Source organism: Puma concolor, chromosome B4 (genome assembly GCF_028749965.1).
Source record: "Puma concolor isolate L17-30 chromosome B4, mPumCon1.1.hap2, whole genome shotgun sequence".
In the NCBI taxonomy this organism is placed as follows: Eukaryota; Metazoa; Chordata; class Mammalia; order Carnivora; family Felidae; genus Puma; species Puma concolor.
In genome coordinates this window covers 58,827,725-58,855,515 of record NC_141673.1, presented here as the reverse complement: position 1 = coordinate 58,855,515, position 27,791 = coordinate 58,827,725, and the positions used below count along the sequence as shown (strand labels likewise).

At 39.1% G+C, this 27,791-nt stretch overlaps 1 protein-coding gene across 13 annotated transcripts in view; it reads right to left on the bottom strand.

Annotated features, from left to right (window-relative positions):
- Positions 1 to 27,463, bottom strand: part of R3HDM2 (R3H domain containing 2) — a 162,120-nt gene extending 134,657 nt beyond the window's left edge. For 4 of the 13 annotated variants that reach the window (XM_086713018.1, XM_086713014.1, XM_086713019.1 and 1 more), the window contains exon 1: positions 3,755 to 3,878. Coding sequence is in view for 2 of the 13 variants with exons in the window: in XM_086713003.1 (XP_086569129.1) it covers positions 3,755 to 3,792 (38 nt within the window). In the remaining 11 variants the exon portion in view is untranslated. Of the gene's footprint in view, positions 1 to 3,754; positions 3,879 to 27,309 lie in introns of those variants that run through there. The other 9 variants (XM_086713017.1, XM_086713022.1, XM_086713024.1 and 6 more) reach the window with 6 other exon arrangements.
- Positions 27,464 to 27,791: the final 328 nt, after the last annotated feature.

Below are 27,791 nucleotides of genomic sequence, written 5' to 3'. Positions count from 1 at the left end.
ATGATAGAATCTGAGTACTACCATTTTATAACCCGTAATGAAGGAAATGTAAACAATGATCATCAATGGCTGTTGACATCATAAAATATGAGACTAACAGACATCACACACCTTCTCCTGACAGAAGCACACTATGAAGTATTCTAACCAAAAACAGTGAATCTAAATCTGGTCAAGTCTCTAGATGTAACTGCCAATTTAAAGGAAATACAGAGGATAGAGAAACACGTTACATGACACTACTATGATGTCAATCACCAAATCCATCTGTAGGAAACTACTGAACAGATGACCCAGTTCCTTCAACAAATAAACTGCAAAGAAAAAAAGGAGAGTGGAAATCTTTTAGATAAAGAGACTTTTAAAAAAATACATTGACCAACTATAAGGTACAGACTTTATTTGGATCCTTTTTTTTTTTTTATTTGGATGCCATTTTATTTACTTTTTTTTTTTTATTTAAAAAAAATTTTTTTTTCAACGTTTATTTATTTTTGGGACAGAGAGAGACAGAGCATGAACGGGGGAGGGGCAGAGAGAAAGGGAGATACAGAATCGGAAACAGGCTCCAGGCTCTGAGCCATCAGCCCAGAGCCTGACACGGGGCTCGAACTCCCGGACCGCGAGATCGTGACCTGGCTGAAGTCGGACGCTTAACCGACTGCGCCACCCAGGCGCCCCTGGATGCCATTTTAAACAGATAGGCTTTTTTAACAACTTATGATACAGGGGAGCCTGGGTGCCTCAGTTGGTCGAGCTTCTGACTCTTGATTTTGGCTCAGACAATGATCCAGGGTCATGGAATCCAGCCACAAGTCAACCCCCATGCTGAGCATGGAGCCTGCTTAAGATTCTCTCGACCACTCCCTCTGCTCCTCTCCCCTGCTCATGGACTCTCTCTCTAAAAAACAAAACAAAACAAAAAAACACCTAAGGGCACCTAAGTGGCTTAGTCAGTTAAGCGTCCGACTCTTGATTTCGGCTCAGGTCATGATCTCTCTGTTTGTGGGATTGACCCCTACGTCAGGCTCCATGCTATTAGTCTGTTTGGGATTCTCTCTCTCCCTTTCTCTCTCCCTCATCAATAAATAAACAGATAAATAAATAAGAACTTCTGATATAATCAAGGAAATAGGAACAACAGATATTTAATATTAAGTAATTATTGTTAATTATTTTGAAGGTAGAAATGGTTTTGGTACTATGTTTTCTAAAGTCCTTATTTTTTAGGGGCACCTGGGTGACTCAGTCAGTTAAGCATCTGGCTTCGGCTCAGGTCAGGATCTCACAGCTTGTGAGTTTGAACCCCATATTGGGCTCTGTGCTGACAGCTCAGAGCCTGGAGCCTGCTTCAGATTCTGTGTTCCCCTCTCTCTCTGCCCCTCCCCTGCTCATGCTCTGTCTCTCTCTCTCTATCTCAAGAATAAACAAACATTAAAAAAAATTTTTTTAAGTCCTTATTTTTTAGAGATTTATACTGAAATATTTATGAACAAAATAATACGTCACAGATATGCTTCAAAACAATTGGAGGAGGGGGGTTGGTAGGAGAATAGATGAAACAAAGTTAACCATACACTGATAACTGTATATGCAGGTTTATTTTACTATTCCCGTGGCTTTTGGACATTTGAAATTTTCCGTAAGTTTTTTACAAAGCAAATCTCAAAAAAGAAATATATGCAAAGATACATATACATCTTTGCATAGATATATAAACATATATCTCTTTACATATATATTTATATATTTTTTGTAGATTTGTTTATATACAAATATACATTTACATATATATTTATATATATGCTGAATACAAATACTGAATATATAATATATATTATATATACTGAATATATATTATATATAGTATTACAATATATATTATGTATTATGCATACACTGAATAGATACTGAATATATATTATACATTATATGTTATACAACATATTATATATACATATATACTGTTATTAGTATTATATAATATATATACTGAATACAAACACTGGATATATATTATATATAATAACATATTATATATAACATGTATCATAATATACATTATCTATAATAATGTTACGTTATATAATACATTAATATAATAATGTATTATATAATATATATTATATATACTGAATATATAACACATACAGTAATATATTCACTTTATATGTACTGAATATATACATATATTTATTTATATATATATACTGAATACAAACACTGAAATGAATTTGGATACTAATCTTTATTTGAAGCCCAGTTCAATATCTAACTCCTTCCCTACCTTTCCATATTGGTTTTTCTCTTTCCTTTTTGTATTTGCATTAAACAACTAGATTCAACTAAATTATACTGCACTATTTATATTACAGAATCGAATCCATTATATCTATTGTTACTTTAATCATCAAATATTCATGTTTTATCTCCACAACCAGCCAGCAAGGTCCTTTAACACACACACACATTTTTGATCCCACAGCCCTAGAATGAGGCTGAACATTCTAATAGTCCCAAGTACCTTACATGACACCCAAGATGTCTCTGGAAAAACCTTGGGACATATGGAAAAATGTAATATTCTTCCTTGTCGCCCTAAGGACTATTTCGTGCTAAAATTAAGTTCTTATTCTTGTAAAAGCACATAATATTTTCTTCAAATTTTACAGGGATCCCTTTCATGACATCAAAATGGTAAGTTTCCAACAAGTTTAGGCAAGCTAATAAGCACAAGCTTTTCCTCCCAGAATTCAAATGGGCATATTTATACTCTTTCAAAGAAACAGAATTATATATTACTAGGTTTAAACAGAAATTATGTTAATTAAGTGATTGGTTAAATATGAAGTTATTTAATAAAAACTTCAGCTACAATATAAAAAGACAGCTTACCCCCAAAAATAGTCTCAAAGCCCAGGGAACAAAGAACTCACTATCTAACTGAAAACCAACCAAGAGTGTTGGAAAATAAGTCTACTGGAGTACTTACAAGTTTTAAGAATTGATTTTATAGTCCCTTTACTCTTTTAATAGGTGTTTTAAAATAACTGATTTTCCCTCTAATTTAAAAGAAATTAATGCTCCTTTTTAAATAGAGATAAGCAAAAATAAAATAAAAATTATCCTGCTACCTCCTTCATAACATTTTGTCTCAATAAACAGTAAATTCTTTGAGGGCAGCTCATTTCTCCAAGGAACAAGGTCCCCCACTTCTAGAATTCATCCATGGAAACCCCAGCAGAAAGGAAAGGGAGGGGGAAAAAAAAGAAAGCACATAGGCTTAATTCAATGAGAGTAATATGTAGATTTGTTTTTACTTTGTTTACATTTCCCCATTCGTATAAATCTAGTGTGAAAAAAACCCATACATTTCATTTTTATGGATTTTTCTTAGTTTATAATAATTTTTTGGCATTTTTCCAGCATCCTTAAAATTTCTTACTATAGTAGCAGCAAAGTCCTACATTTCCAATTGCCAAGTCAGGTAGTAAACACATATTCATTCTATATGTAAAATCTTACTCAATTTTAACTTATATTTAAATTAGTTACTCAAAATAACTTTTTATTTCTTATTTCTTTTGTTGAAGTCTACCAACTGCATCAACAGATTTTCACATTTTATGTACAGTTAAACGTATACAGAATAAGTTTCTCCTCAAAATATCCCACAAAAATCTGAATTCACACACATGCAAAACAATTCCAGTGTCCTAAAATTCATCCACAAGTACCCAAATATAATGCTCACCTGATCTCTAGCTCAGATGTAATGAATGCCTCATCCATCCAGGTAAAGTGTAAGAACTGTACTTATCAAGCATAATTTGGGGAGACAGTAAGGAAAGAATAGTGGATAGCTCCCAGCAATTCACCTAGGAGGGGAAAAAAATGATCCCTTTCACATCCAGAGCGTAGGTTCTAACAAGTTTTCAGCAACAGTCAAATAAAATTCTCAGAACAGTCCTGACTTTTCACTGGACTCTGTGTCTTAATTAAGTAGTCTCAGTGACAGTGCAAAAATTAATTTGAAACTACCTTTCTTCTTTACTCTGAAAAGCTGAATATTGTCTGTCTTGACTATTAAAATCCCCAGAGATTTCAATTCTGCAGGAACTCTACATGGTTCTAAATTTAGACAAGAAATAGAAATAGTTGGAAGGCATGCAATTCACTTTAATATCTGAACTTTTATGTTGCCAGGCAGCTAATTTCTTAAGTAATCCTAGAGCAGTCATCCACATAAAAGAATAAATATATAAGCCATATAATCAACTGATAGGCTAGTAATGGTGTTAATTAAAATATTACCTATAATTTCTGAAAATGAGTAACACCCCTCCTCCAAAAACAAAGGTTATAACTTCTTCCATAGGGATAACAGGACAGGATTTTAAATATTTCAACAGAACAGGTTAATAGCACATGGTGACTTTCCTTACAACTGATTTGTTTCCACATCAATGAACATACCAATAGGCTTAATGGATTTCACCTTCAGTGTAAAATGTTTTTGTGGAAGGAACTGACCTATCTTGTTTCATGTAGAGTCCCAGAGTGGAATATGTTCTCAAGCTGTTGGACCATAAGTGATTGGGGTATACCAGATCATAATTCTAAGGCTAACTCTTTTTGGATTCTCTAAAACATCAGACCTCTATAAGGAACCACAAAAACTATACTCCCAACAGAAATGTTCAATACAATAAATAACCAACTTCATGTCAGTTTCCTAGACTCAGGTCATGATCTCATGGCTCGGGAGTTCAAGGCCTGCATAGGGCTCTGCGCTGACAACTCAAGCCTGGAGCCTGCTTCGGGTTGTGTCTCCCTCTCTCTCTGTCCCTCCCCCACTCACACTCTGTCTCTGTCTGTCTCTCTCTCACAATTAATAAACATTAAAAAAATTTTTTTAAGGAATCATTTGTCACTAAAGGAATCAGGGTTCCTTGCAGAAATGATTTATTCCAGGTCTGGGGCAGGTAAAGTACAAGGTGAACCTGGAACACCTTGCAGTGCCAGAGTGGATCATGTCAAAAGGACATAGGAATCAGTTTGATAGGGCTCCCACTGACCAAATTTACAACAAATTTGCTGTATTTTTAATACTGAATATGGTATTTTTAACAGCAATAGATTATAACACACTGAATTTTTTAAAAATACCAAGTCTACAGTAACCATCAAAAACAAAAAAAGGCGGGGCACCTGTGTGGCTCAGTCAGTTAAGTGTCCAACTCTTGATCTTTACTCAGGTCGGGCTCTGGGCTGAGCCTTGTTGGGATTGTCTCTCTCCTCTCTCTCTGCCCCTCACGTGCTCACACGCTTTCTTTCTCTCAAAATAAACTTAAAAAAAAAAAAAAAAGGGAGGGGGAGTAAAAATAAAACTCTTCCTTTTAGAACACCACCAACTAGAAAACGTAGAATTTATGAGAGAATCAACATTTTGCATGACCACCAATGTAATAACCAATTCAGGCAAGGATCATAAATGCATGTTAATACCACTGAGTAAAATATTAAGGAATAGAAAGGTCACACATTTTTAAAAGTATCATTCCACAGACTGCTTAATTACAAAGGGGAAAAGGTACCTTTACAAAAAAGAAATGTCGCTGACATCAACATAACTAAGTGACCAAACTTTTTATCACGAACAATGGAACAAAAGGACATTATGTGCACAGAGACACACATAACATCTTGCCAAAAATGTTTAACCTGAATCTAATCAAGACAAAGCCAAATTGTGACACATTCTTCAACATAACTAGCCTGGTCTCCAAAAAATATCAATGACATTAAAAACAAAAACGGGGGAGAACTGCTCTGAATTAAAAGACTAAAAAAAAAACCAAAAACAAAAATGACAAATGCAACACATGATCCTTGACTAAATCCAGGATTGGAAGGAAAGCTATAAAGCAGTATCTCAATTGAGATAATTGAGCAAATCTGAGTATAGACTATTGCATTAACAATTATACCACTGTAAGATATTTTGAATGTGATAATAAGTTTGATAGTACGATTATGGTGATACAGGAAAACAACTTGTTTTTAGGCAAAAGATGCTTAAGAAATTTTGAGGTGAAGTTTTCTGAATGTCTGTAATATGCTAATAAAAGTTTCCAGATTTCCTAATACACTGATAAAAATTCTTGATATACAATGAACAATAATGTATATATGTGTAGGGAGGGAAAGGAGGGAAGGGAGACAGAAAGGTGGATACAGAAAAAGAAGAGTGAAGAAGGGGGTAAAGAGAGTGAGAGAGCACAAACGCAATAAAATATTTGATAAATATAGGTAAATGTCATACTGATATTCAGTGTATCACTCTTCCGACTTTTCTATAGGTTCAGAATTCTTCCAAATAAAAAAGCTGGGGTAGGGGCATCTGGGTGGCTCAGTCAGTTGAGCTTCCAACTTCAGCTCAGGTCATGATCTCAGGGTTCATGAGTTCAAGCCCCCTATGGGGCTCACTGCTGTCAGCACAAAGCCAGCTTCAGATCCTTTTTCTCCCTCTGTCTCTGCCCCTCCCTCACTCATGCTGTTTCTCTCAAAAACAAAGAAACATTGGGGCAGCTGGGTGGCTCAGTTAAACGTCAGGTTCTTGATTTCAGCCCAGGTCATGACCTCACGGTTTGTGAGTTTTTGAGTCCCACTGCGCTGACAGCACAGAGCCTGCTTGGGATTCTCTCTCTCCCTCTCTGCCCCTCCCATGCTTGTGCTCTCTCTCTCAAAATAAATAAACATTAAAAAAAAAAATTGGGGGTGAAAAAGAATAAGAAACAACGTTAACCCAAACTCTTAGCTATCCGATGTAAATTTTGCTGTGTCCTGAAAAACCAATTCCAGGTGGTGGTTACAGGCACAGACCTTGGCATGAAGCTGTTATGCTCTGGCTGCATGACCTAACCTAACCTGTTATGGTCTGCATGGGTCCTCCCAAAATTCATTTTGAACCCTAACCCCCCAAAATGATAGTATTAGGAAGTGGGGCCTTTAGGAGGTGAATGGGATTAGTGCCTTATAAAAAAGGTTCCAGAGAGATCGCTATCCATTCTACCATGCGAGGACACAGTGAGAAGCAGCTGGCTATGAACCAGGAAGAAGGCCTTTACCAGAATTCAACCATGCTAGTGCCTTGGACCTCCCAGCCTCCAGAACTGTGAGAAATAAGTTTCTGTTGTTGATAAGCCACACAGTCTATGGCATTTTGTTATAGCAGTCTGAACAGACAAAAGACACTCTAAGCTTCAACTATAAAATAAGGATACTACAGTACTACTCCATGGGGATTATTATTGTGAGAAATAAATGATCTATTATCTATTATACTTATATAATATTATCTATTATCTATTATACTTACATAATATCACATTCTTTGTTCACTTAACTTTCTTGTAAGTATGGGGACACTGGACCAATTTTTAGCCTTTCTATGTCTTGGCAACTAGGTTACAGTAACTTTATTAAAATTTTGTGAATTGCCAAATATATCCAACTTCAAATAAAAGTTAAAATGCATTCCATCTAAGGCCCAATAAAAATAAGTCCACCTTTAGCACAAATAACAGAGCTAACATACTCTGAAGTACCTGTAAGTGGTATAAGCAGCAGCTTCTCTCAGCTTATATTCTCCTTACTCAAAATACTAGTCACAGGCTTGCCTTCGTCCCCCAAATAGCAATCTTTACATTAAAATCCAAAGCCATCAAACCAGAAGTACCTCTTAAATTCTATTTACCGGGGCTTCATCACTCCACAAGTTTGCCCTGGTGACCTCATCCTGGATTGAAACATCCCTTCCTCTCTCTAGAGCTCCAGATTCATTTACACAATTAGCTGATACATATCTCCAAAAGTGAACTCTCTACCAACACTCTTCTAACCCCAAATCTGCCCCCCCACATTTTATGTGATATATGTGATATAATCGACGTATTAGTTACTGGTGTAAAACATGACTCAATATATGTATATATTGAAAAATGATCATAGTAAGTCTGGTTAACATCCATCGCCAAACATATTTATAACTGTTTCTTGTGATGAGAACTGTTAAGATCTACTGTTAACAACTTTCAAATATATAACACAGTATTATTAACTACAGCCACCATGTTGTACATGAAACCTCCAAGGCTTTTTTTCATACCTGGAAGATTATACATTTTTTCCACCTTAACCCATTTTGCCCACCTCCACCCCTGCAACCACCATTCTTTTCCATGAATTATGTTTTGTTTTTTTAGACTCCACATCATTAATGAGATCAGAGTATTTTGTCTTTTCCTTATTTCACTTAGCATAATGCCCTTAAAGTCCATCCAACCACATTGTCACGAATGGCAGGATTTCTGTTTATGTCTGCATAATACTCCATTGTATGCACATACATTTTATCTGTTCATTTGTTGCCAGACACTTGGGTTGTTTCCATGTCATGGCTCTTGTTTAATACTACAATGAACATAGGGATGCGGATACCTCTTAGAGATAGTGACTTTATTTTCTTCAGGTATATATCCAGAAGCAGGATTGCTGGTTCATATTTTTAAATGAAAATGTAAAATTTTTTCTACTTTTAGTTCTGTTTTTAATTTCTTGAGGAACTGTTTTCCATAGTGGCTGCACCACTTTACATTCCCAGCAACACTGCACAAAAAGCTCCCTTTTCTCCACATCCTTGCCAACACTTGTTAGTTCATCTTTTTGATGCTAGCCATTCTAACAATAGTACAAAGTGGCATCTCACTGTGATTTTGATTTGCATTTCCCTGATGATTAGTAACATTGAACACCTTGTCCTGTACCTGTTGTTCATCAGTATGTCTACTTCAAAACAAAGTGTCTAGGGGCGCCCTGGGTGGCTCAGTCGATTAAGCATCCGACTTTGACTCAGGTCATGATCTCATGGTTCACAGGTTCAAGCCCCGTGTCAGGCTCTGTGCTGACAGCTCAGAGCCTGGAGCCTGCTTCAGATTCTGTGTCTCCCTCTCTCTCTGCCCCTCCCCCGCGCACGCGCTCTCTCTCTCTCTCTCTCTCTCTCTCTCTCTAATATAAACACTAAAAAAACTTTTTAATGTCTATTCAGTTCCTCTGCCCATTTTTTAAAAAAAATTTTAATGTTTATTTTTGAGACAGAGAGAGAGGCAGAGTGCTAGCAGGTGAGGGGCAGAGAGAGAGAGACACAGAATCCGAATCAGGCTCCAGGCTCTGCGCTGTCAGCATAGAGCCTGATGCAGAACTTGAACCCACGAGCCAAGCCCTGAGATCATGACCTAAGCTGAAGTCAGACACTTAACCAACTTAGCCACCCAGGCACCCCTCCTCTGTTGATTTTTAAAGCAGACTGTTTTTTCTATTTAAGTTGTAGGAGTTCTTCATATATTTTGAGGATATTAACCCTTTATTGGATATGATTTGCTAATTTTTTTCTACCAGATCGTTCATTTTATTGAGTTTCCCTTACTGTGCAAAAAGCTTTTTATTTTTTATTTTTTTATTTTTTAAGTAATCTCTACATCCAGCATGAGGCTTAAACTCAAGACCAGAAGATCGAGAGTCTCATGCTCTACCAACTGAGCCAGCCATGCGCCTGCATGCAAAAGCTTTTTTGTTAGATGTAGTTCCACTTGTATATTTTTGCTTTTGGTACCTTTGTTTTTGGTGTCAAATCCAAAAAACTCATCACCAATACAGAAGTCAAGGAGCTTACTGCCAATGTTTTCCTCTAAGGGTTTTATGGCTTCAGGTCTGTTTCCAAGTCTTTAATTCATTTTTCATGTATATTTACATACGGTAGAAGACGGTTGTCCAGTCTACCCAACACTGAAAAGACTGTCCTTCCCTATTATATATTCTTGGTTCCTGTATCATAAATTTATTGACCATATATGCCTGGGTTTGTTTCTGGGCTCTCTAATCTGTTCCATCAATCTATATGACCATTTTCATGCTGTTACCATACTGTTTTGATTATTATAGCTTTGCTATATAGTTTGAAGTCAAGAAGTGTGATGCAAGGGCTCCTGGGTGGCTCAATTGGTTAAGCATCTGACTTCAGCTCAGGTCATCATCTCATGGTTTGTGGGTCTGAGCCCAGGTGGAGCCTGCTTGGGATTCCCTCTCTCTCTCCCGCTCTCTGCCCCTCCCCCCACTCGTACTTTTTCTCTCTCAAAACAAACTTAAAAAAAAAAAAAAGTGTGATGACTCCAGTTTTGTTTTTCTTTCTCAAGACTGCTTTGGCTATTTGGGGTCTTTTGTGGTTCCATACAAATTTTAGGATTGTTCTGTCTCCATGAAAAATACCACTGGAATTTGGGTAGCAACTGAACTGAATCTTTAGATTGCTTTAGGTAGTATGGACATATTAACAATATTAATTCTTCCAATCCATGAACAGAGAATATCTTTCCATTTATTTGTATCTTCAATTTATTTCATCAACATCTTACTGTATTCAGCGTAGAGACCCTTCACATCCTTGGCTGAATTTATTCCTAGGTATTTTATTCTTTTTGATGCAATTGTAAATAAGACTCTTTTCTTTCTTTTTTCTTTTTTTGGACTATTTTCTTAATATATACTTTTTAAGTTTATTTATTTTGAGGGTGCCTGGATGGCTCAGTCAGTTAAGCACCCAACTTCAGCTCAGGTCATGATCTCACAGTTTGTGAGTTCGAGCCCTGTGGTAGGCTCTCCACTGCCAGCACAGAGCCTACTTCAGATCCTCTGTCCCCCTCTCTCTCTGCCCCTTCCCTGCTCACATGCTCTCTCTCCTCAAAAATAAACACTTAAAAAATTAAAAAATTAAAATAAACTTAAAAAAGTTTATTTTGAGAGTGCAAATAAGGGAGGGTCAGAGAGAGAAGGAGAGAAAGAGAATCCAGAGCAGGCTGCGCACCATCAGCAGGGAACCCAACATGGGACTCGAACCCGTGAATCGTAAAATCATGACCTGAGCCAAAATCAAGAGTCAGATGCTTAACTGACTGAGCCAGCTAGGCACCCCTCTTAGCATCTCTTTCTGATAGTTCATTATCAGTGTACAAAACATGATTGATTTTTGTATATTGATTTTGTATCCTGCAATTTTACTGAATTCATTTATTTTTTTTTTTTTTTGGTGTTTAGGGTCTTCTATATATAATATCACATCATCTGCATACAGTGACATTTTCACTTCTTCCTTTCTGAGTTAGATGCCTTTTCTTTTTCTTGCTCAACTGCTCCAGTTAGGACTTCCAATTCCATGCTGAATAAAAGTGGCAAAGAAAAACTTTCAGCTATTCACTGTTAAGTACCATGTAAGCTGTGGGCCTGTAATATATGGCCTTCATTATGTTGAGATGCATTCTCTCTGTATCTACTTTATTGAGTTTTTATCATTAACGGATGCTAAATTTTGACAAATGCTTTTTCTGCATCTATTGAGACGATCATGTTTTGTTTTAAGATGATCATGTTTTTTAGCTTTCATTTTGTTAAAGTGGTATACCACACTGATTTACAGCTGTCGAACCATCCTTGTATCCCTGGAATAAATCCCATTTGATTACAGTATATGATTCTTTTAATATACTGTTGAATTAGGTTTGCTAATATTTTGTTGAGGATTTTTACATATGTGTTCTTTGGGGATGTTGGTCTGAAATTTTATTTTCTTACAGTTCCCTTGCCTGACTCTGGTATCAGGGTTAGGTTGGCCTCAGAGAATAAGTTTAGAAGTGTTCCCTCCTATTTTTTTGAATAGTCTGAGAAAGATTGGTATTAATTCTACTTTAAATATTTCACGGAACTCACCAGTGAAGCCTTCAGGTCCTGGAGTTTTGTTTCTTGGGAGATTTTTGATTACTGGTTCAAACTCTTTACTAGAAATGGGTCTGTTCAGATTTTCTATTTATTCATGATTCACTCTCAGTAGTATGTATGTTCCCAGGAATTTATCCATTTCTTCCAGGTTGTGCAATTTGTTGGAATATAAATTGTTTGTAGGATCTCTTGGAATCCTGTGTTTTTCTGCGGTATCAGTTATAACATCTCCTCTTTCATTTCTGATTTTGAGTCCTCTCTCTTTTCTTCTTGGTGAGCGTAACTGAAGGTTTGTCTGTTTTTTTTTCAAACAACCCACTTTGTTTCATTGATTTCATCCATCATCATTTTAGTCTCTAGTTCACTTATGTCTGCTCTGATCTTTATTTCCTTCCTTCTATAACTTTAGGCTTAGTTCTTTCTTTTTCTAGTTTCTTGAGGTATAAAGTTAGGTTGTTTACTTGACATCTCTTGATTCTTAATGTAGGCATTTATCACTATGAACTTCTCTTTTAGAACTACTTTTGCTACATCCCATAGGGTTAGTATTTTGTATGTTGGTATTTCCATTTTCATTTGTCTCTTGTATTTTTTTCTCTTTTGATTTCTTCTCTGATCCAATGGCTGTTTAATAGTATGTTGTTTATCTCTACATATTTGTGAATTTTCCAGGTTTCTTCTTGTAATTGATTTCTAGTTTCCTACCATTGTAGCCAGGAAAGGTGTTGATATGATTTCAATCTTAAATTTATTAAGATATGTTCTGTGGCTTAACATATTATCTACCCTGAAGAATGTTTCATGAGCACTTGAGAAGAATGTTTTTTCTGTTGATTTGGGATGGAATGTTCTGTGTATGCCTGTTAAGTCCATCTGGTCTACCATGTCATTCATGGGAATGTTTCTTTATTGATTTTCTGCCTGGATATTCTACCCCTTGAAGAAAGTGAGGTATTAAAGTCCCTTATTATTGTACTCCTATTTCTTCCTTTAGGTCTAATAATATTTGCTTTATATATTTAGATGCCCCTAAAGCCCTTTCTTATTTCAGTTAACAATACTACCCAGTCACCCAGGACAGAAACTGAGAGTCATTTATTCACAATTCCTTCCCTCTCCTCTCACATTTAACCAATTTCCAAATTCTAGCACCATCTCCTTGACCCATCTGATCTTCTCAGCTCCTACCTTTCCCCACTCCCACCACTTCTGGGCAAAGAATTTAGTTAGTGGAGCAAGACCTCCAGAGCTTTTTTTTTTTTTTTTTTTTGGCCTCCATCAGAGCAACCAGCTATGTTCTTGATAACTGTTCTGTTGACCTGTATTCCTGAATACAGGAAAGACTCTGACCTACCCCTGATGGATGTGTAGTGTGAATGAGAAATAAACTTATTTCAAGCTATTGAGAGCTGGGTTTTGTTTCTTACCCAGCATACCTTGGTCTACCCAGATTTCAACATCTTCTGCATGGACTACTACACCAGCCTCCTAACAAGTGTTTCCCACTCTACTCTAAATCCCTTGTAAGTATTTCTCTAAATTGCTACCAGTTACTTTTGTAAAACAAACATTGTTTCTCTGATTAAAATCTTCAGAGGTTTCTCTTTCCCTCAAAATATCCCAAATTGCTTAACACAACTCTTAAAGCCTACCATAAAATCAGGGTCTCTATATATTCTCTCCAGCTATTCAAAATAGTGCTACATCTCCATACATACAATATCCTTTAATACTAGGTCTTTGCTCAGGTTATTCTATCTACTTGAAATGCCTTCCGGCCCTCACACCACCTCCCCTACCTTTGCCTGCCTAGCCAGCCATACAAGACCCCTCCCTAGTCAGCTATCCCTCCTACCCTCTCAAAAGCTATTCAGAGTTGGCTCTGCTCAAGGCCCCCATTTTACACATCAGGTCCCTAACCCAAAAGGATAAGTTTACATCACAAGGAACAGTAAGGACCTAAGGCCCTCAAATTCCTTTGTTCAGACACCAAACATTTGTCCCCACACCTTTCTTGACCTTTTCCCTCCACCTTAATGAAGGAAATAATAATTCTACCTCTGTTCTGGATTTCATCTTCTCTACGTACTCCAGGACTTCCCTCCATTATTACCACTCTCTATGGTCTTGCTCATTCACCAAACATATAAATATGCTCAAATCTGTCATCTTAAAAAACTCTTCCTTGAACCCCACGTTCCCTACTATTCTCTGTCTCCACCCCTCTGCAATCATCTTGAAAAACAGGGCTTATTTGCCTTTATTTTCCCACCTTCTATTTATTCCTCAATCCAATGCGATTTGGCCTCTGCTCTCATCACTCCAGTGACCCTATTTTCACTGATGTCACCAATGACCTGAATGCCAAATCCATTAAGTTCTTTTCTGTCTTTATCATACTTGACCTTTCTACCTCACTTAACATGACTTCGCCTTCCTCCACCTTCAAACTCTCTTCTCTAAGGTCCTATCACACACATTTTATTGGTTTTCCATTTACCTCCTGACCTCCACAATTTTCTTCCAAGACTCCGCTGCCACCAGTCACACCTTTAACTGTCAGTGTTCTCCAAGGTTCTCTCCTCAGCGTTCGGCTCTTCAGTCTCAACATGATCCTTAGATGACCCAACATTTCACTTCAACTGCAGCATATATACACAGTTGACTCAAAATGTCTCTCCAGCCTCAAATTCTCTCTCCAACTCCAAACCAGTACACCTAACTTCCTTCCAGTCCAAAATAAGTTTACCTGTATTTCTAGACATACAACTTTCTGTATTCCCTAACTCATAAATAATGTCACCATCCACCCTGGTATGGAACCCAGAAAACCAGGAGTCATCCAAGAGCTCATCCCTCTTAACTACCACTATTCATTCTCTCTCATTCTGGTTCTCTTGCTTGGTCACTCATGCAACATGCAAGCGTGCATGCGTGCGCGCGGACACACACACACACACACACACACACACACACACACACACCCTCCAAGTCTGATTCTACCTCCTAAATAGCTCTTCAATCTGTTCATCCCTGTGTACTTGTAGAACCACTATGGAGCCTATTTCTTTTTCTTTTTTTTAATGTTTTATTTTTTATTTTTAGGAGAAACAGAGACAGAGCATGAGTGGGGAAGGGGCAGAGAGAGGGAGACACAATCCAAAGCAGGCCCCAGGCTCCGAGCTGTCAGCAGAGAGCCTGACACAGGACTCAAACCCACGACCGGGAGATCATGACCTAAGCTGAGGTTGGACGCTCAACCGACTGAGCCACCCAGGTGCCCCTAGGCCCTATTTCTAACCTGGACTATTTTGACTACCCTTAAACTGGATCCCTGATTCCAGTCTATTTTCCAACCCAGTTCCCACATTGTCACAGTGATCTCTTATAAAAAAAAAAAAAAAAAAAAAAAGGGGCGCCTGGGTGGCGCAGTCGGTTAAGCGTCCGACTTCAGCCAGGTCACGATCTCGCGGTCGGTGAGTTCGAGCCCCGCGTCGGGCTCTGGGCTGATGGCTCAGAGCCTGGAGCCTGTTTCCGATTCTGTGTCTCCCTCTCTCTCTGCCCCTCCCCCGTTCATGCTCTGTCTCTCTCTGTCCCAAAAAAAATAAATAAACGTTGAAAAAAAAAAAAAATTTAAAAAAAAAAAAAAAAAAAAAAAAAAAAAAGTCCTTCAATAGTTTTCATAGTTTAAGACAAAATGTAAACTTTTTGGCTTATTGAAGGCCTTCAAGATCAGGCCCCTACCTACCTCACTAGCCTCTTCTCTGACTAATCCCCACAAGCATCCCATGTGTAGGCACATCCTGCTCCTTGCAGTGTCAAAGGCATCATGCTGCTTTGCTTTATACCTCCACTCTTTATACACACAATTCCTCCCCAAAACTCTCTTCCCCATACTTTTCCACCTGGCTGACTCTTACCAGTCCTTCAAGATTCAGCTGGAACATTACCTTCTGACAGGAAGTCTTTCCAGATCTCCATTGTGCTTCCAAAGCACCTTGTACATTCCTTTAAGCTCAGCGTTCTATCAGGCTGCGTTATCACTGATGGGCCTGTCTAAGCTCTTTGTTCTTTTATACTCTTAGAACCTAATATTGTAGCTATCCGTATGCTGGTTAAATAAAAGAATCCATTGAGACTCCATTCAAATTTTACCTTCTCTAAAAAGTTGAATCTGATCCTGTCACTTAGAGTTAACCATCCCTCCTCCTTCCTTTCCTAGTACATTTTATCACCATCTTGTAACACTTGTAACTTTACAGCTTATGTACAGTTGACCCTTGAGAAACACGGGTTTGAACTACACTGGTCCACTTATATGTGAATATTTTCAATAAACGTGGTGCAGTACCATAAATGTATTTTCTCTTCCTTATGATTTTACTAATAACATTTTCTTTTCTCTAATTTGCTTCATCGTAAGAATACAGTATATAATACGTATAACATGCAAAATATGTGTTAATCGACTACGCTATTTGTAAGGCTTCAAGTAAACAGTGAGCTATTAGTAGTTAAGTTTTGGGGAGTCGAAAGTTATAGATGGATTTTTGACCATGTGTGGGGCTGGGTGCCCTATGTTGTTCAAGGGTTAACTGTATTTTTTTGGAATCTATAATAAAACATGAGCTCCAGGGCACATGGGTGGCTAAGTCAGTTAAGCGGCTGACTCTTGATTTTGGATCAGGTCATGATCTCACGGTTTCATGAGATCGAGCCCTGCGTCAGGCTCCACGCTGATGGTGCAGAGCCTGCTTGGGATTCTCCCTTCCTCTTTCTCCACCCTTCCCCTGCTCGTTCACTCTCTCTCTCTCAAAACGAATCAACAAACATTAAAAAATTTTTTTTTTTTTAATTTGGGGAGCCAGGGTGGCTCAGTCGGTTAAGAGTCCAACTCTTGATTTTGGCTCCAGTCATGGTCTTGCAGTTCATGCGTTTGAGCCCCATGTCAGGCTCCACACTGACAGTGCAGAGCCTGCTTGGGATTTTCTCTCTTTCCCCCTCCAGTGTGAGTGCTCTCTCTCTCTCACAAATTAAATAAACTTAAATTTTGTTTTCTAATTAAAAAAAATAAATAAAATTTTTTTTTCAATTTAAAAAAATTGAGGCACCTGGAGGCTCAACTGGTTAAGCGCCCAACTCTTGATTTTGGCTTAGGTCATGATCTCATGGTTCGTGAGTCTGAGCTCCGCATTGGGCTTGTGCTGGCAGTGCAGAGCCTGCTTGGGATCTTTTGTCTCCCTCTCTCTCTACCCTTCCTCTGCTCACTCACACTCTCTCAAAATAAAATAAGTAAACTTTCAAAAAAAAATAAAACATGAGCTTCTTGAGGATAGGGGCAGTGTCACTTTTTTTTTTTTTTTTTTTTGGTATCTTTGGCATATAACACAGTATCTAACAAACAGACACTTAATAAACATCTGAGTGAATGAATGAGTTGGTCTCTTCATAAATTTTCTTGATGTTAGGTATTACTTTGGAAGCAGTTCTATAAACCTCACTTGAAGATCCCTCCTTCTATTATAAAAATACAGAAGGATCAGAAGCTAAGGGAAGATGTTCTAACAGAGAACTATTCTAGGAAGAAAAACATAGGCACCACTTATTTTAAACACAAACTAATAATAAACAGATAGTTTCTCTGATTTCTAAGCTAATGCTATATGATAGGCTTGTAGTACACCTAAGCAGTTAGATAACAAGACTGTATCTGTATTAAGTGAAAAAAAACTGGGTTGGTAAAACGAAACAGTAGCAAGTGAGTTCCTGTCATTCTTCATTGAAAATCTATCAGCTTTTCAGGGGTCCTCATGTGGCAGAATGCCCTTACTGTGGGCACTGAACAAAACACAAGTCAACAATAAAGGACAAGATGAAACAGAGAAGACAGAACCTCACGGCCTAGAACACATTATGGATTTGAGTAGATCCTATGCCTGGATCCAGCCAGTCCACTAAATTGAAAAGACAACTGCCATTTCCCAACCTATAAGAAACCAAGAGAAAAAGCAATTATGAAAACAATGTTAATTCCAAAGAGAAAAAAAGGAAGAAAATGGAAGAAAACAGAGCACACAGAAATAAAGCACCATTTTCTCTTGGCCAATATTAACTTCAATACTGTTGTGTTATTTAACAGCGTTGGAGAACAATATTTAGAGACTAGTAATTTGATCATGTTTAATACAGACTGTCCTTCTGTGAGGTAGGCTATCCTTGCTTACTATGGCCACTGGGTGTAAATACAGCCAGCTACATGGAAAATGTGCTCGTTAATATCTGCAGACACTTCTTTGTCCCTCTTCCATATTACTAGCTAACTGTAGGTGAGTAAAATATTGAAGCTAGCTTAAGAATCCATTAAATGCAGCGTCAGTCTCAAGCATTTACATTTTAAATCAATACATACATCAAAAAGCATTACTTACTTAACCTTAAGAGACACCACCAAAAGTTTTCCTCTACCCTAAAGGATACAGACCATCAACTCCATTCTACATATAAAGACACTGATTCAGTGGAATCAATGACATTAAACTCAGAAAAGCATCAGAGAACTTCAAACAGGGTTAAAAATTCATTTAAGCAGTGGCTCTGATTTTACTTCTCATAAAGCCTACACAGAAACCAAACAAGTCTGTATTCTTTCAATAGTACTATCTCACTGGTCAAATACATGTAATTTTTCAGCCATCGCATTCATTCAAAAAGATCTGCACTACCATATAAGGAAAATACTACAAGTAAAAATCCCTATTTTGACTTCATAACCAAAAACACTGATAGGATGGAGATAAAACACAAAGAATAAATTTTAAACCAAATAACTAAGAAGGGGAAATAAGAAGATTGGAAAGGGGTATACGTAATGTAAGTCTGAAGATACTATGATAATAGGAAAGGTAAATCTTTGATGGTACAAGCAATGAGAGCAAAACTTTGGTTCAGGATTTCAGTTATTAGGCTTAGTATAGCTCTGGTCCAAATCAAGACTCAAACAATGATTTCTCTTGGTTACGATATTAGCTAGGAGAGGCAAAACAACTGGCAAAATCACAATCTAGAACACACACCTCTAGAACATATGCTTCAAATCATCTAGTTTCTTTCTTTGCTTCTCTTCCTTATAGTCAGTAGAGGAATAAGACAAAAATCACATGTTCTAGAGAGCTCTTTTGGCACAGTAGAGATCACGATCCTAGCAAATTTAATTTCAGTGTGAGCAGAAACTCAGAATGAGATATATAGAGAGGAATATGGTTAAGGTAAAGACAAAGGGGAACCCAGCTCTGTAGAAACTGGTTCGAAAGAGGCAGACAAAATGAGAGGTTTAGGATGCCCTGAAAGGGTTCCAGAACATGATACCTAAATCAGTGATGGTTTCTGTTTTTGTTGTTTGGGGGGAAGAGAGGCATTCAGGGGAGTATATCCAAGGCAGCAAGGTGAGAGAACGAGGAGGGTGAAAGAACAAGTAATTCATCTGTAACTGATGCCTAACCCTGAAAGCAAAGAACTACAGCAAAATTTACAGCAGATGAGGTTAAAACACCCAGGTTTAAAAAAAAAGCCTAGCCTTTGTACTGGGAGCAAAAAGAAGATACTAAAAGGTTGTAAGCAACAGAAAACAGATTTTAGTTTTCTTTGGCTGAAGGGTACAGAACTAAATGAAAGATCAGAAGGAGCAAGGGAGCAACGCTAGGACAGGAAGGCCAGTTAAAGCCCATCACAGTTATCCAGGTGAGAGATGATGGTCTCCTGAATTAATAAAGTGGCAATGTTGATGAAGAGAAATGGAAGGATTCAAGACAGACTGAGGAGAAAAGTCTACATAACTTTATCATGACTGAGTGTTAGAGTAAGGACTGGAGTGTAACATCAAGGTTTCTGGCTTATGCACCTAGGTGATATCATTAACAGAAAAAAAAAGGACTCTGAAGAAAAAATTTCCATGGTAAAATTATTTTTGTTTTAGTCATGTTGAATCTGAGATGCTAGGTAACAATCAAGTGGAGATGTTCAAGAGAACTGAAGAAATGAGCCCAGAGCTCAGGTGAGGGATCAGAACTGGAGATAGACTCGTAAGTTGCAGCTTATAGTAACAGACACAAGTGAAGCCATCAGGATGGATTAAACTGACTGACTGTGTACAGCAAGGTTTTTCTAAATGTCATCCAAGACAACTGACCAGAGACATCAGAAACACTTGGAATTTCTGTTAAAGTATAAATTCCTTAGGGGTGCCTGGGTGGTTCAGTCGGTTAAGTGTCCCCCTTCAGCTCAGGTCACGACCTTGTGGTTCATGAGTCCGAGCCTCGCTTCAGGCTCTGTGCTGACAGCACAGAGCCCAGAGCCTGCTTGGAGTTGTGTCTCCCTCTCTCTCTGCCCCTCCCCCGCTCACACTCTGTCTCTCTCTCTCTCTCTCTCAAAAATAAATAAACATTAAAAAATATTTTTTTAAACAAACAAAAATAATAAATTCCTTGGCTCCATCCCAAGCCCACTAAATCAAAATCTCTGGAGATAAGACACAAGAATCTACATTTCATTCATTCATTCATTCATTCATTCACTCAATCAATAAATGTGTACTGAGTGACTATTCTAGGCACTAGGAATATAGCAGTTAGAATATAAATAAGATCCCTGTTTTCATAGGGTTTAAGTTGTAGGTGTGAACCAGACTACAGACAAGAAAACAAACAAGATAATTTAAAACAGTGGTAAGTGCTATAGAGATAACGAAAGAAAGGAATGTGCTAAAGCACAAAAGGGGAGATTAATTATTCTGGATAAGGTGGTCTGGGAAAGACTATGGAGGAAGAAGCATTTGAGCTGAGACCTGAATAATGAGAAGAGAAGTAAGGCAGGTGAAGATCTGGGCGAACAGCAGTTCAGGCAAAAAGAATTACAAGTACAAAGGCCCTGGGGCAGAAAAAAGCCACTATGGCTGGAGCATAGGAAGAACAGGAAAGTGTGGTACAAGGTAGGTCAGAGAAGCTAGCAGGGGCCAGATCATGAAGGCTTTTGTAAGCCACATTCTTTTTTTTTTTTTAAGACATTTTCTTTTTTCTTTTTTAAATTTTTTTGGTAATGATTATTTATTTTTGAGGGAGAGAGACAGAGCTGAAGCATGGGAGGGGCAGAGAGAGAAAGACACAGAATCATAAGCAGGCTCCGGGCTCTGTGCTGTCAGCACAGAGCCTGATGCGGGGCTTGAACTCACAAACCGCGAGATCATGACCTGAGCCGAAGTTGGACACCTAACCAACTGAGCCACCCAGCGCAGTGGCCCCTGTAAGCCACATTTTTAACAAATTCTCCAAGAGATATTTATGCCATTAAGGTTTAAGAACCAGAGGAAGAGAGGCAGAATACAACAGAAATCTTAAGGAAAACACACACTAAGGGATGGGCAGGAGAAAAAGACCCAGGAATGCAACTGGAAAAGAAATTAGTGTCACGGAAACATTTCAAGAGAGGGGTCAACAGTGACAAATGCTGCAGAACAGTGGAATAAAATAAGGATGAAAAGGGGTCCATCACACTTAACAAGGTCTACCATGTTCTTCCCACAAATCGTTGATGGCTGCTGGGAACTGCCTCCACCAAGAGCATTAGAAACACTAAGTGAGCACTTGGGCAGACATTCACCTGCTACCTATCCATACTGCACTGTTTCCTGGATGTTATCAGCTGGTTACTGTCCTACAATTTCTTCCTCCCTTTTCACACAGAATTACAAAGGAAGAGTAAGGAAAAGGAACAATTTGTGAGCATGGGGAGAAAATGTATTTCAAATGCATTCATTATTAAGTTTGGATTGTCACTGCCTTGATTACTTTCCTCTTAATTCTCTGTTAAGAAGCTTATAGAAGCTTTAACAAATCTTTTTTTTTTTTAATGCTTATTTATTTTGAGAGCAAAGAGAGCAAGTATGAGTGGGGAAGAGGCAGAGAGAGAGGGAGAGAATCCCAAGCAGGCTCCGCCCTGGCAGCACAGAGCTTGATGTGGGGCTTGATATCACAAACTGCGAGACCATGATCTGAGCCGAAATCAAGAGTCAGACACTTAACAGACTGAGCCACTCAGGCACCCCAGAAGCTTTTACAACTCTAATCCACCCAGTTCTCCAAGGGACAAAGAATTACCTAATGCCCACAATGCTGCTCACATACCAAAATCATACATAAATTCTTACAACAGACATATGCAACAAAAACTCTGCCTCCACAAAAAATATGAACTACATTACTTGGAAAATTTAGTCTTTTAATATAAATGTTGCCACCACTTTAAGGTCCAATGAGCTTTTAGGAAAGACAAAAGTGCTTTGCAGATATGGTTTTGATCAGTATTAATAATAAACACTGTAACACAAATGTTATCAACATGAAATATATCAAAAGCATCCACACAAGGAAGGTAACAGACCAAGTGGCAAAGGAAACTAGTTAATGAAGTTAAAACCGTCTATCTCTATTCTGTACATTAGACAAGCATATATAAAATAATGGGAGCAAAATTACCTCCAAAAGGTCTAGATAGAATTGACTAAAATTTGACCAGCTTTTTATCTCTCCACTACAGACTCACAATCAACAAATACCTACGAGAAATAAACGAGTTCTTTTAAACTCTGTTAATACTTCATTTATTCTTACATTTCTAGCTCTATAGGATAAGGACTTAAGCTGAAATCTTTCAGGACCTCTGAGTAACTGTATGGGTACCAAACTATAGTTTTTACTTGCTTGCAAAAGATCTTCAATGAGGGGGAAAAAAAAGAGGCAGTAAAATATACTATTAACATCTTGGAAAAATAGAAGAATCAGAACACTGGTCTCAGAGAAGAAACCTTACAGGAACATTTAACAATTTAGCTTCATTTTTTTTTCCCCTAAGAAAATACCCAAAAACACCTGCAAATTATTTCCCAGGAAAAATCGAAGTCTTTGACAATTTAGAAAAGTCAGAGTGTGACAAATAAGCAAGTAATTAAAGGGAATGAAAGATTTTTGATGCTTCTGTGGTTAACAAACAGGAACAGAATGAGTCCTTTAAAGATACCAAAAGTGTTTTGACTATGGGGAGACATAACCACCTGAGGCTTTTGCACCTTTTCTCTCATCTCTAGCTGGGGTGCCCAATTTGGTAAGTTGTTTTTTTTTTTTTTAAGCACAGGAAAGCACTCTGGGAAACTTACTGTCAAAACTAGAAAGCTGAAATCGCTTTCCCAGTATAGGCTCAAACCAATGACCAACTCATAAGAGACCCTGCCTGCTGAAAAGTAGCAAGGACACCTGCAATTAAGAAGCATACCAGAATCTAGCCTTTCATACCTCCCAAGTGAAAAATGATGAAATCACCACAGACTATTGTAGTTAAGAGAGATTTCAATATCAATTTTAAGTGTTAGAGAAAGCAGATATATGCTAAGGAAATCTAAAGGAACTCAAAAAGGAGTTAAAACTGATCAAGGTTAAGATATCTTTTCCATCTCTGTTTTCAGAAATAAACTCAAAGTTAGGAAGGAATGGACAGAGTAACTTCATTGGAAAGATGGAACACCTGCTACACTGCCAAACCAGCAATCATGGTAAGAACAAAAGTTAACCAACCACTAAAAGACTAGTAAGAGAAATGTTTTCTACACAGAGAGTAAGAAGGATACAGCTGGAGGAAAATACTGAAGCCACTGTGTATGAAGAAGGTCTCTAAAATTAGACCCACCAACTGTATTCATGCACACACATTCAAGCCATGAGTCCAGTTATTTTTCCTACTTGTAAGTTGGCAGCACAATCCACACAGGGACACTCAGAGTCCCTTATCCAGTCTTACAAGGAGGCAAAGAAAAACCTTAAAACACACACACACACACACACACACACACACACACACACACACACACAGTTTCACAAAATTCCTCTGCACTTCCTGAGATCATGCAACCAAAATGCAACACTTATTATCCCTTCCTCAAAATGTGTTTTTTCTTAAAAGCTTTCCTTGGGTTATGAAGAGATGTGGCACAGGAATAAGCACCGCGTCATTCAGAAACCATTACCAAACCATTATCGACACTGAAACACTGTCAGTACTCAGTATTATCTGCAAGAGGTGACAACATGGCACAGAGATGTTTAAGTTATCTCTGGAGTATCACAAAGACTTCCTAGAAACTTTGTGAAAAGGATTTAAAGGGGGGCAACAGAAGTTTGGTGGAAGTGCTTCTCAATCTGCCTAGATTACGTCAGAAATAATTCACAAAATAAGAACTACTATTATACTTCTGATGTTGTTAATTCTTTACATTCATATCAGAACTTCATCCAGTCCAATTGATAAAGATCCCCAGTTCTTCCACCCTACCACAAACTGTTCTCTCATAGGCCTGGCAGCTTTCAATGTCCTGGCAAAGGTGTAAGCAAAAACTTTAGGCTTTGCCATCAGCTTTCCCACAAAGTGTTAAAAGCACTATCTCACCCCCTTTGCCTTCCTAAGCCAGAGAAAAGTGGTCAGCACTGCCCCAAAGAGAAACCTCATCTAGGCCACTCTAGCCAGAGAAGGTAACAAATGCACCAATCAAGAAATGAGAAAGGAAAAAATAATGAGGGATAATCCACAGAATTCAGGAGGCCTGCTCCGTTTATCTTCAGACTTAATACAGAATTTAGTTGCTAAAAATGCCCCCAAAAAAGGATTTGTGGGAAAAAAGGATACGATGTTCCCCGGAAACCGACCACTCCATCATTGTTAGAGAAAGGTATCTTAGTTTTTGAGCTCAACTGGCTCCACATGAATGGGGGAAAAATATTACCCATACAACCCATGCTATAAATATTAATATCTTCAGTCTACTGAAAAATTCAAAGGGGAACCAGCCTGTTCAGCACCCTGAGGCCAAAGAGGTAAGGACAGTGATAGTTGTCTGATCAGGAAAGTGAACAAACATCAAGGGAAGAGCCTGAAACAGCAGGTAAAAATTCTAGTCACATGAGATCTGAGACAATCTGCCTCTAGGACCAATACAAGAATCCCCCATGCTCCATCCTCTCTGCCTTCGAAGTGCTTTCATTCAATGACCTGAAAGCACAAGACTTGAGAAATGTGGCAAGAAATGACAGAAAAAGGATCTCAAATTCTTCCAAGGAGTACCTCACAAAATCCTAGTGAAAATGAATTCCACACCTCCAAGGACAACCAATCATGACCAGAAATTCAGGACTAGGAGAGACTTGTTGAGCACCCAATGCATGTCAAGTGCTATGCTAAGTGCTGAGGACACAGCAATTAACAAGATGATCTACCCTTATTAAGTTTACTTTCTAGCCGGGGAGACCAAACATAAAGTATGTTATAGGTTGCTAAGTGGTAAGGAGGAAAATAAAGCAGAGAAGTGGGATAGGAGTTATGTAAATAGCTGGGGGGGGGGGGGTTGCTTTGCAAATTTATCAAGCCAAGGAAATGTCACTGTTTGAGCGACAGTTGAATAAAAGACCTGAAGGAGGTGAGGGGACAAAGCAATGCAGTTGTAAAAAGAAACAGTAATCCAGGAAGGTCTGGGGAGTAAGTGCATAGCCCCTGAGGCAGAAGTGAGCCTGGTGTGCTCAAGAACAGCCAGGAGAGCACAGGAGGGGGGCGGGGGGGGGCGGGGAGAGGGTTACAGATCCAGGGCTTTAAAGACATTTGTAAAGTCTTTGGTTTTTATTCTGAAAACCAAGGAAGCTATTTCCTCTTCGGACTCTTTTCCATTAAAAAATATCAGACACCCTATTTTTACATATGTAAATTTTTAAAATTTTGCTTTAAATTGCGGAGATCTACAATATAGATCTTACAGTGGACACAAAGACAGCTGGAACTGCAACTCTGAAATTTAACTTCTGCTAACAGTTCATCAGGCATCACAGATTCTCTGTCCTCTCAACCTCTGGGATCAGCAATGAGGGAAGAAAAACACAACTAAAAAGTGAACTGAATTAACTAACCTACTACTTTGCACCCCAATTTAAATCATTTTTGTCTTGACAGAAAAAAGGAAATATTGGAAGAAGGAAATGGAAAAAATACATGAGAAAGAAAGAGGATCCACTAACAATTAATTTGCCAATTTGACTATCCAAAAATACAATAAAATGTTAGGAATGTGTGACACTCCTTAAGTGGAACATGTCACCTCCTTCTTCAGTCTCCATGTTGCCTACCACCATCAGACAGGATTCAGGCTTCTCAATTTCAGTTAAGTCTATTTGAAAAAAATGTATACAAGAACATTCATCCAACTGGGATCTGAATTTAAATTTTCCCACACCAAAAACTTAAGTGTCCACAGATGGATGAATAAAGTTGGGTGATATATACATATATATATAATGGAAATATTAGTCGGCCATAAAAAATAAGTGACAACATGGGTAGACCTGGAAGGCACTTAAAATCAAAGACAAATACTGTATGATATCACTTATATGTAGAATTAAACACACACACACCAAAGTCATCGAAAAAGAGATCAGACTTGTGGGTTACCAGAAGCAGAGAGTACAAGGAGGAGGAATTCTAGGAAGGTGATCAAAAGGCACAAATTTTCAGTTATAAGATACTCAAGTACTAGGGATGTAATGTACCTGAAGACTATGGTTGCCACTTCTATGAGATATACAGGAAAGTTGTTAATAGAGTAAATCCTGAGTTCTCATCACAAGGAGAAAAAAACACTTTTTATCTTTTCTTTTTCTTTTTATCGTATCTATACGAGATGATGGATGTTAGCTGAACCTATTTCGATAGTCATTTCACAATACACGTAAATCAAACCATAATGTTGTGTGTCTTAAACATACACAATAATGTATGTCAATTATTTCTCGATAAACCTGGAACACGTGTCTCATCCTCATCCAAGAACGATTCATTGAGTGAATACTCTGTGGAGTTACCAAAATCAGGAAGAGTTTTAAAAAGCTCAAGGGTGAGTTATGAGCCTAATGTAGGCCCAACTTTTAAGCTCCAGAAACATCTCCCTGTATGTTCCTAGTCGGAGCCCAGTCCTCCAACAACTCGGACACCAGCATGATTCGAAACGCTCCAACACCTTTCCCTCCCATTTTTCCAACGCTCGAAGGAAAACGGAGACCCAAGAAACACATGGAGCTAGTCACCCCAAGGCACTACAAGGGCGCAACAGTTTTTAGCTCCCACCGCACAGGCCACAGGTGGCGCCAGCCCCCCGCCCTCCCCGCGCCCCCCACTCCTCCGCTTCTCGCCTGGGCTCCCCGCGCACACTCGGGGCGTCTCGGGCCTCAGGGCCGTCCTTCACGGTGGGTTCCGGCCTTGACCCACCGCCCCCAGGCCCGGATAGCTCCAGCGCGGGGAACCCAGGCCAGGGGCCTCCGCCCGCCAGCCCGCGCGGCCGCCACGCCCCCTCCCCACGGGCAGCCCGCGCCGCCCGCCCCCTCGGCCGGGAGGTGGCCTCACCTCACGCGGGCCGTAGCAGGGAGGGCGCCCGCGTCTCCGCCCGCCGCCCGGGCCCACGGCCGCTCGGCTGCGGCTCGGCCCCGACGGCCGGCGGCGGCGCGCTTCTGGGGGCGGGCTCTTCTCGGCGGGGGTTTCCCCGGGGCCCGGGGCGGGGGAGCAGGGGGGACTGGGGCGGGGGAGGGGAAAGGGGCTTGGGAAGGAAGGGGGAGAGGGGGAGAAAAGGGGGGAACCAAACCCGGAAAGGGAGAAAAGGGGGGAGGGGGAAAATCAGAAGGGGAAGAAAGGCCCAGAGTCCGCCCCCCGCTGCGGCCTGCGCGCTACGTCACCACGTCTAGCGTAATCGTCAGCGCGTCCTGCGCCCCGCGCGTCCCCGCTTCTCTGTGCCCCTTTCCACCGCTGCAGACGCCCCCTACCTGGTCACCCACCCAGCCTGCCCTCGCGTTCTCCTCCCCGGCACACACGTCCGCTCGCTCGCTCGCTCT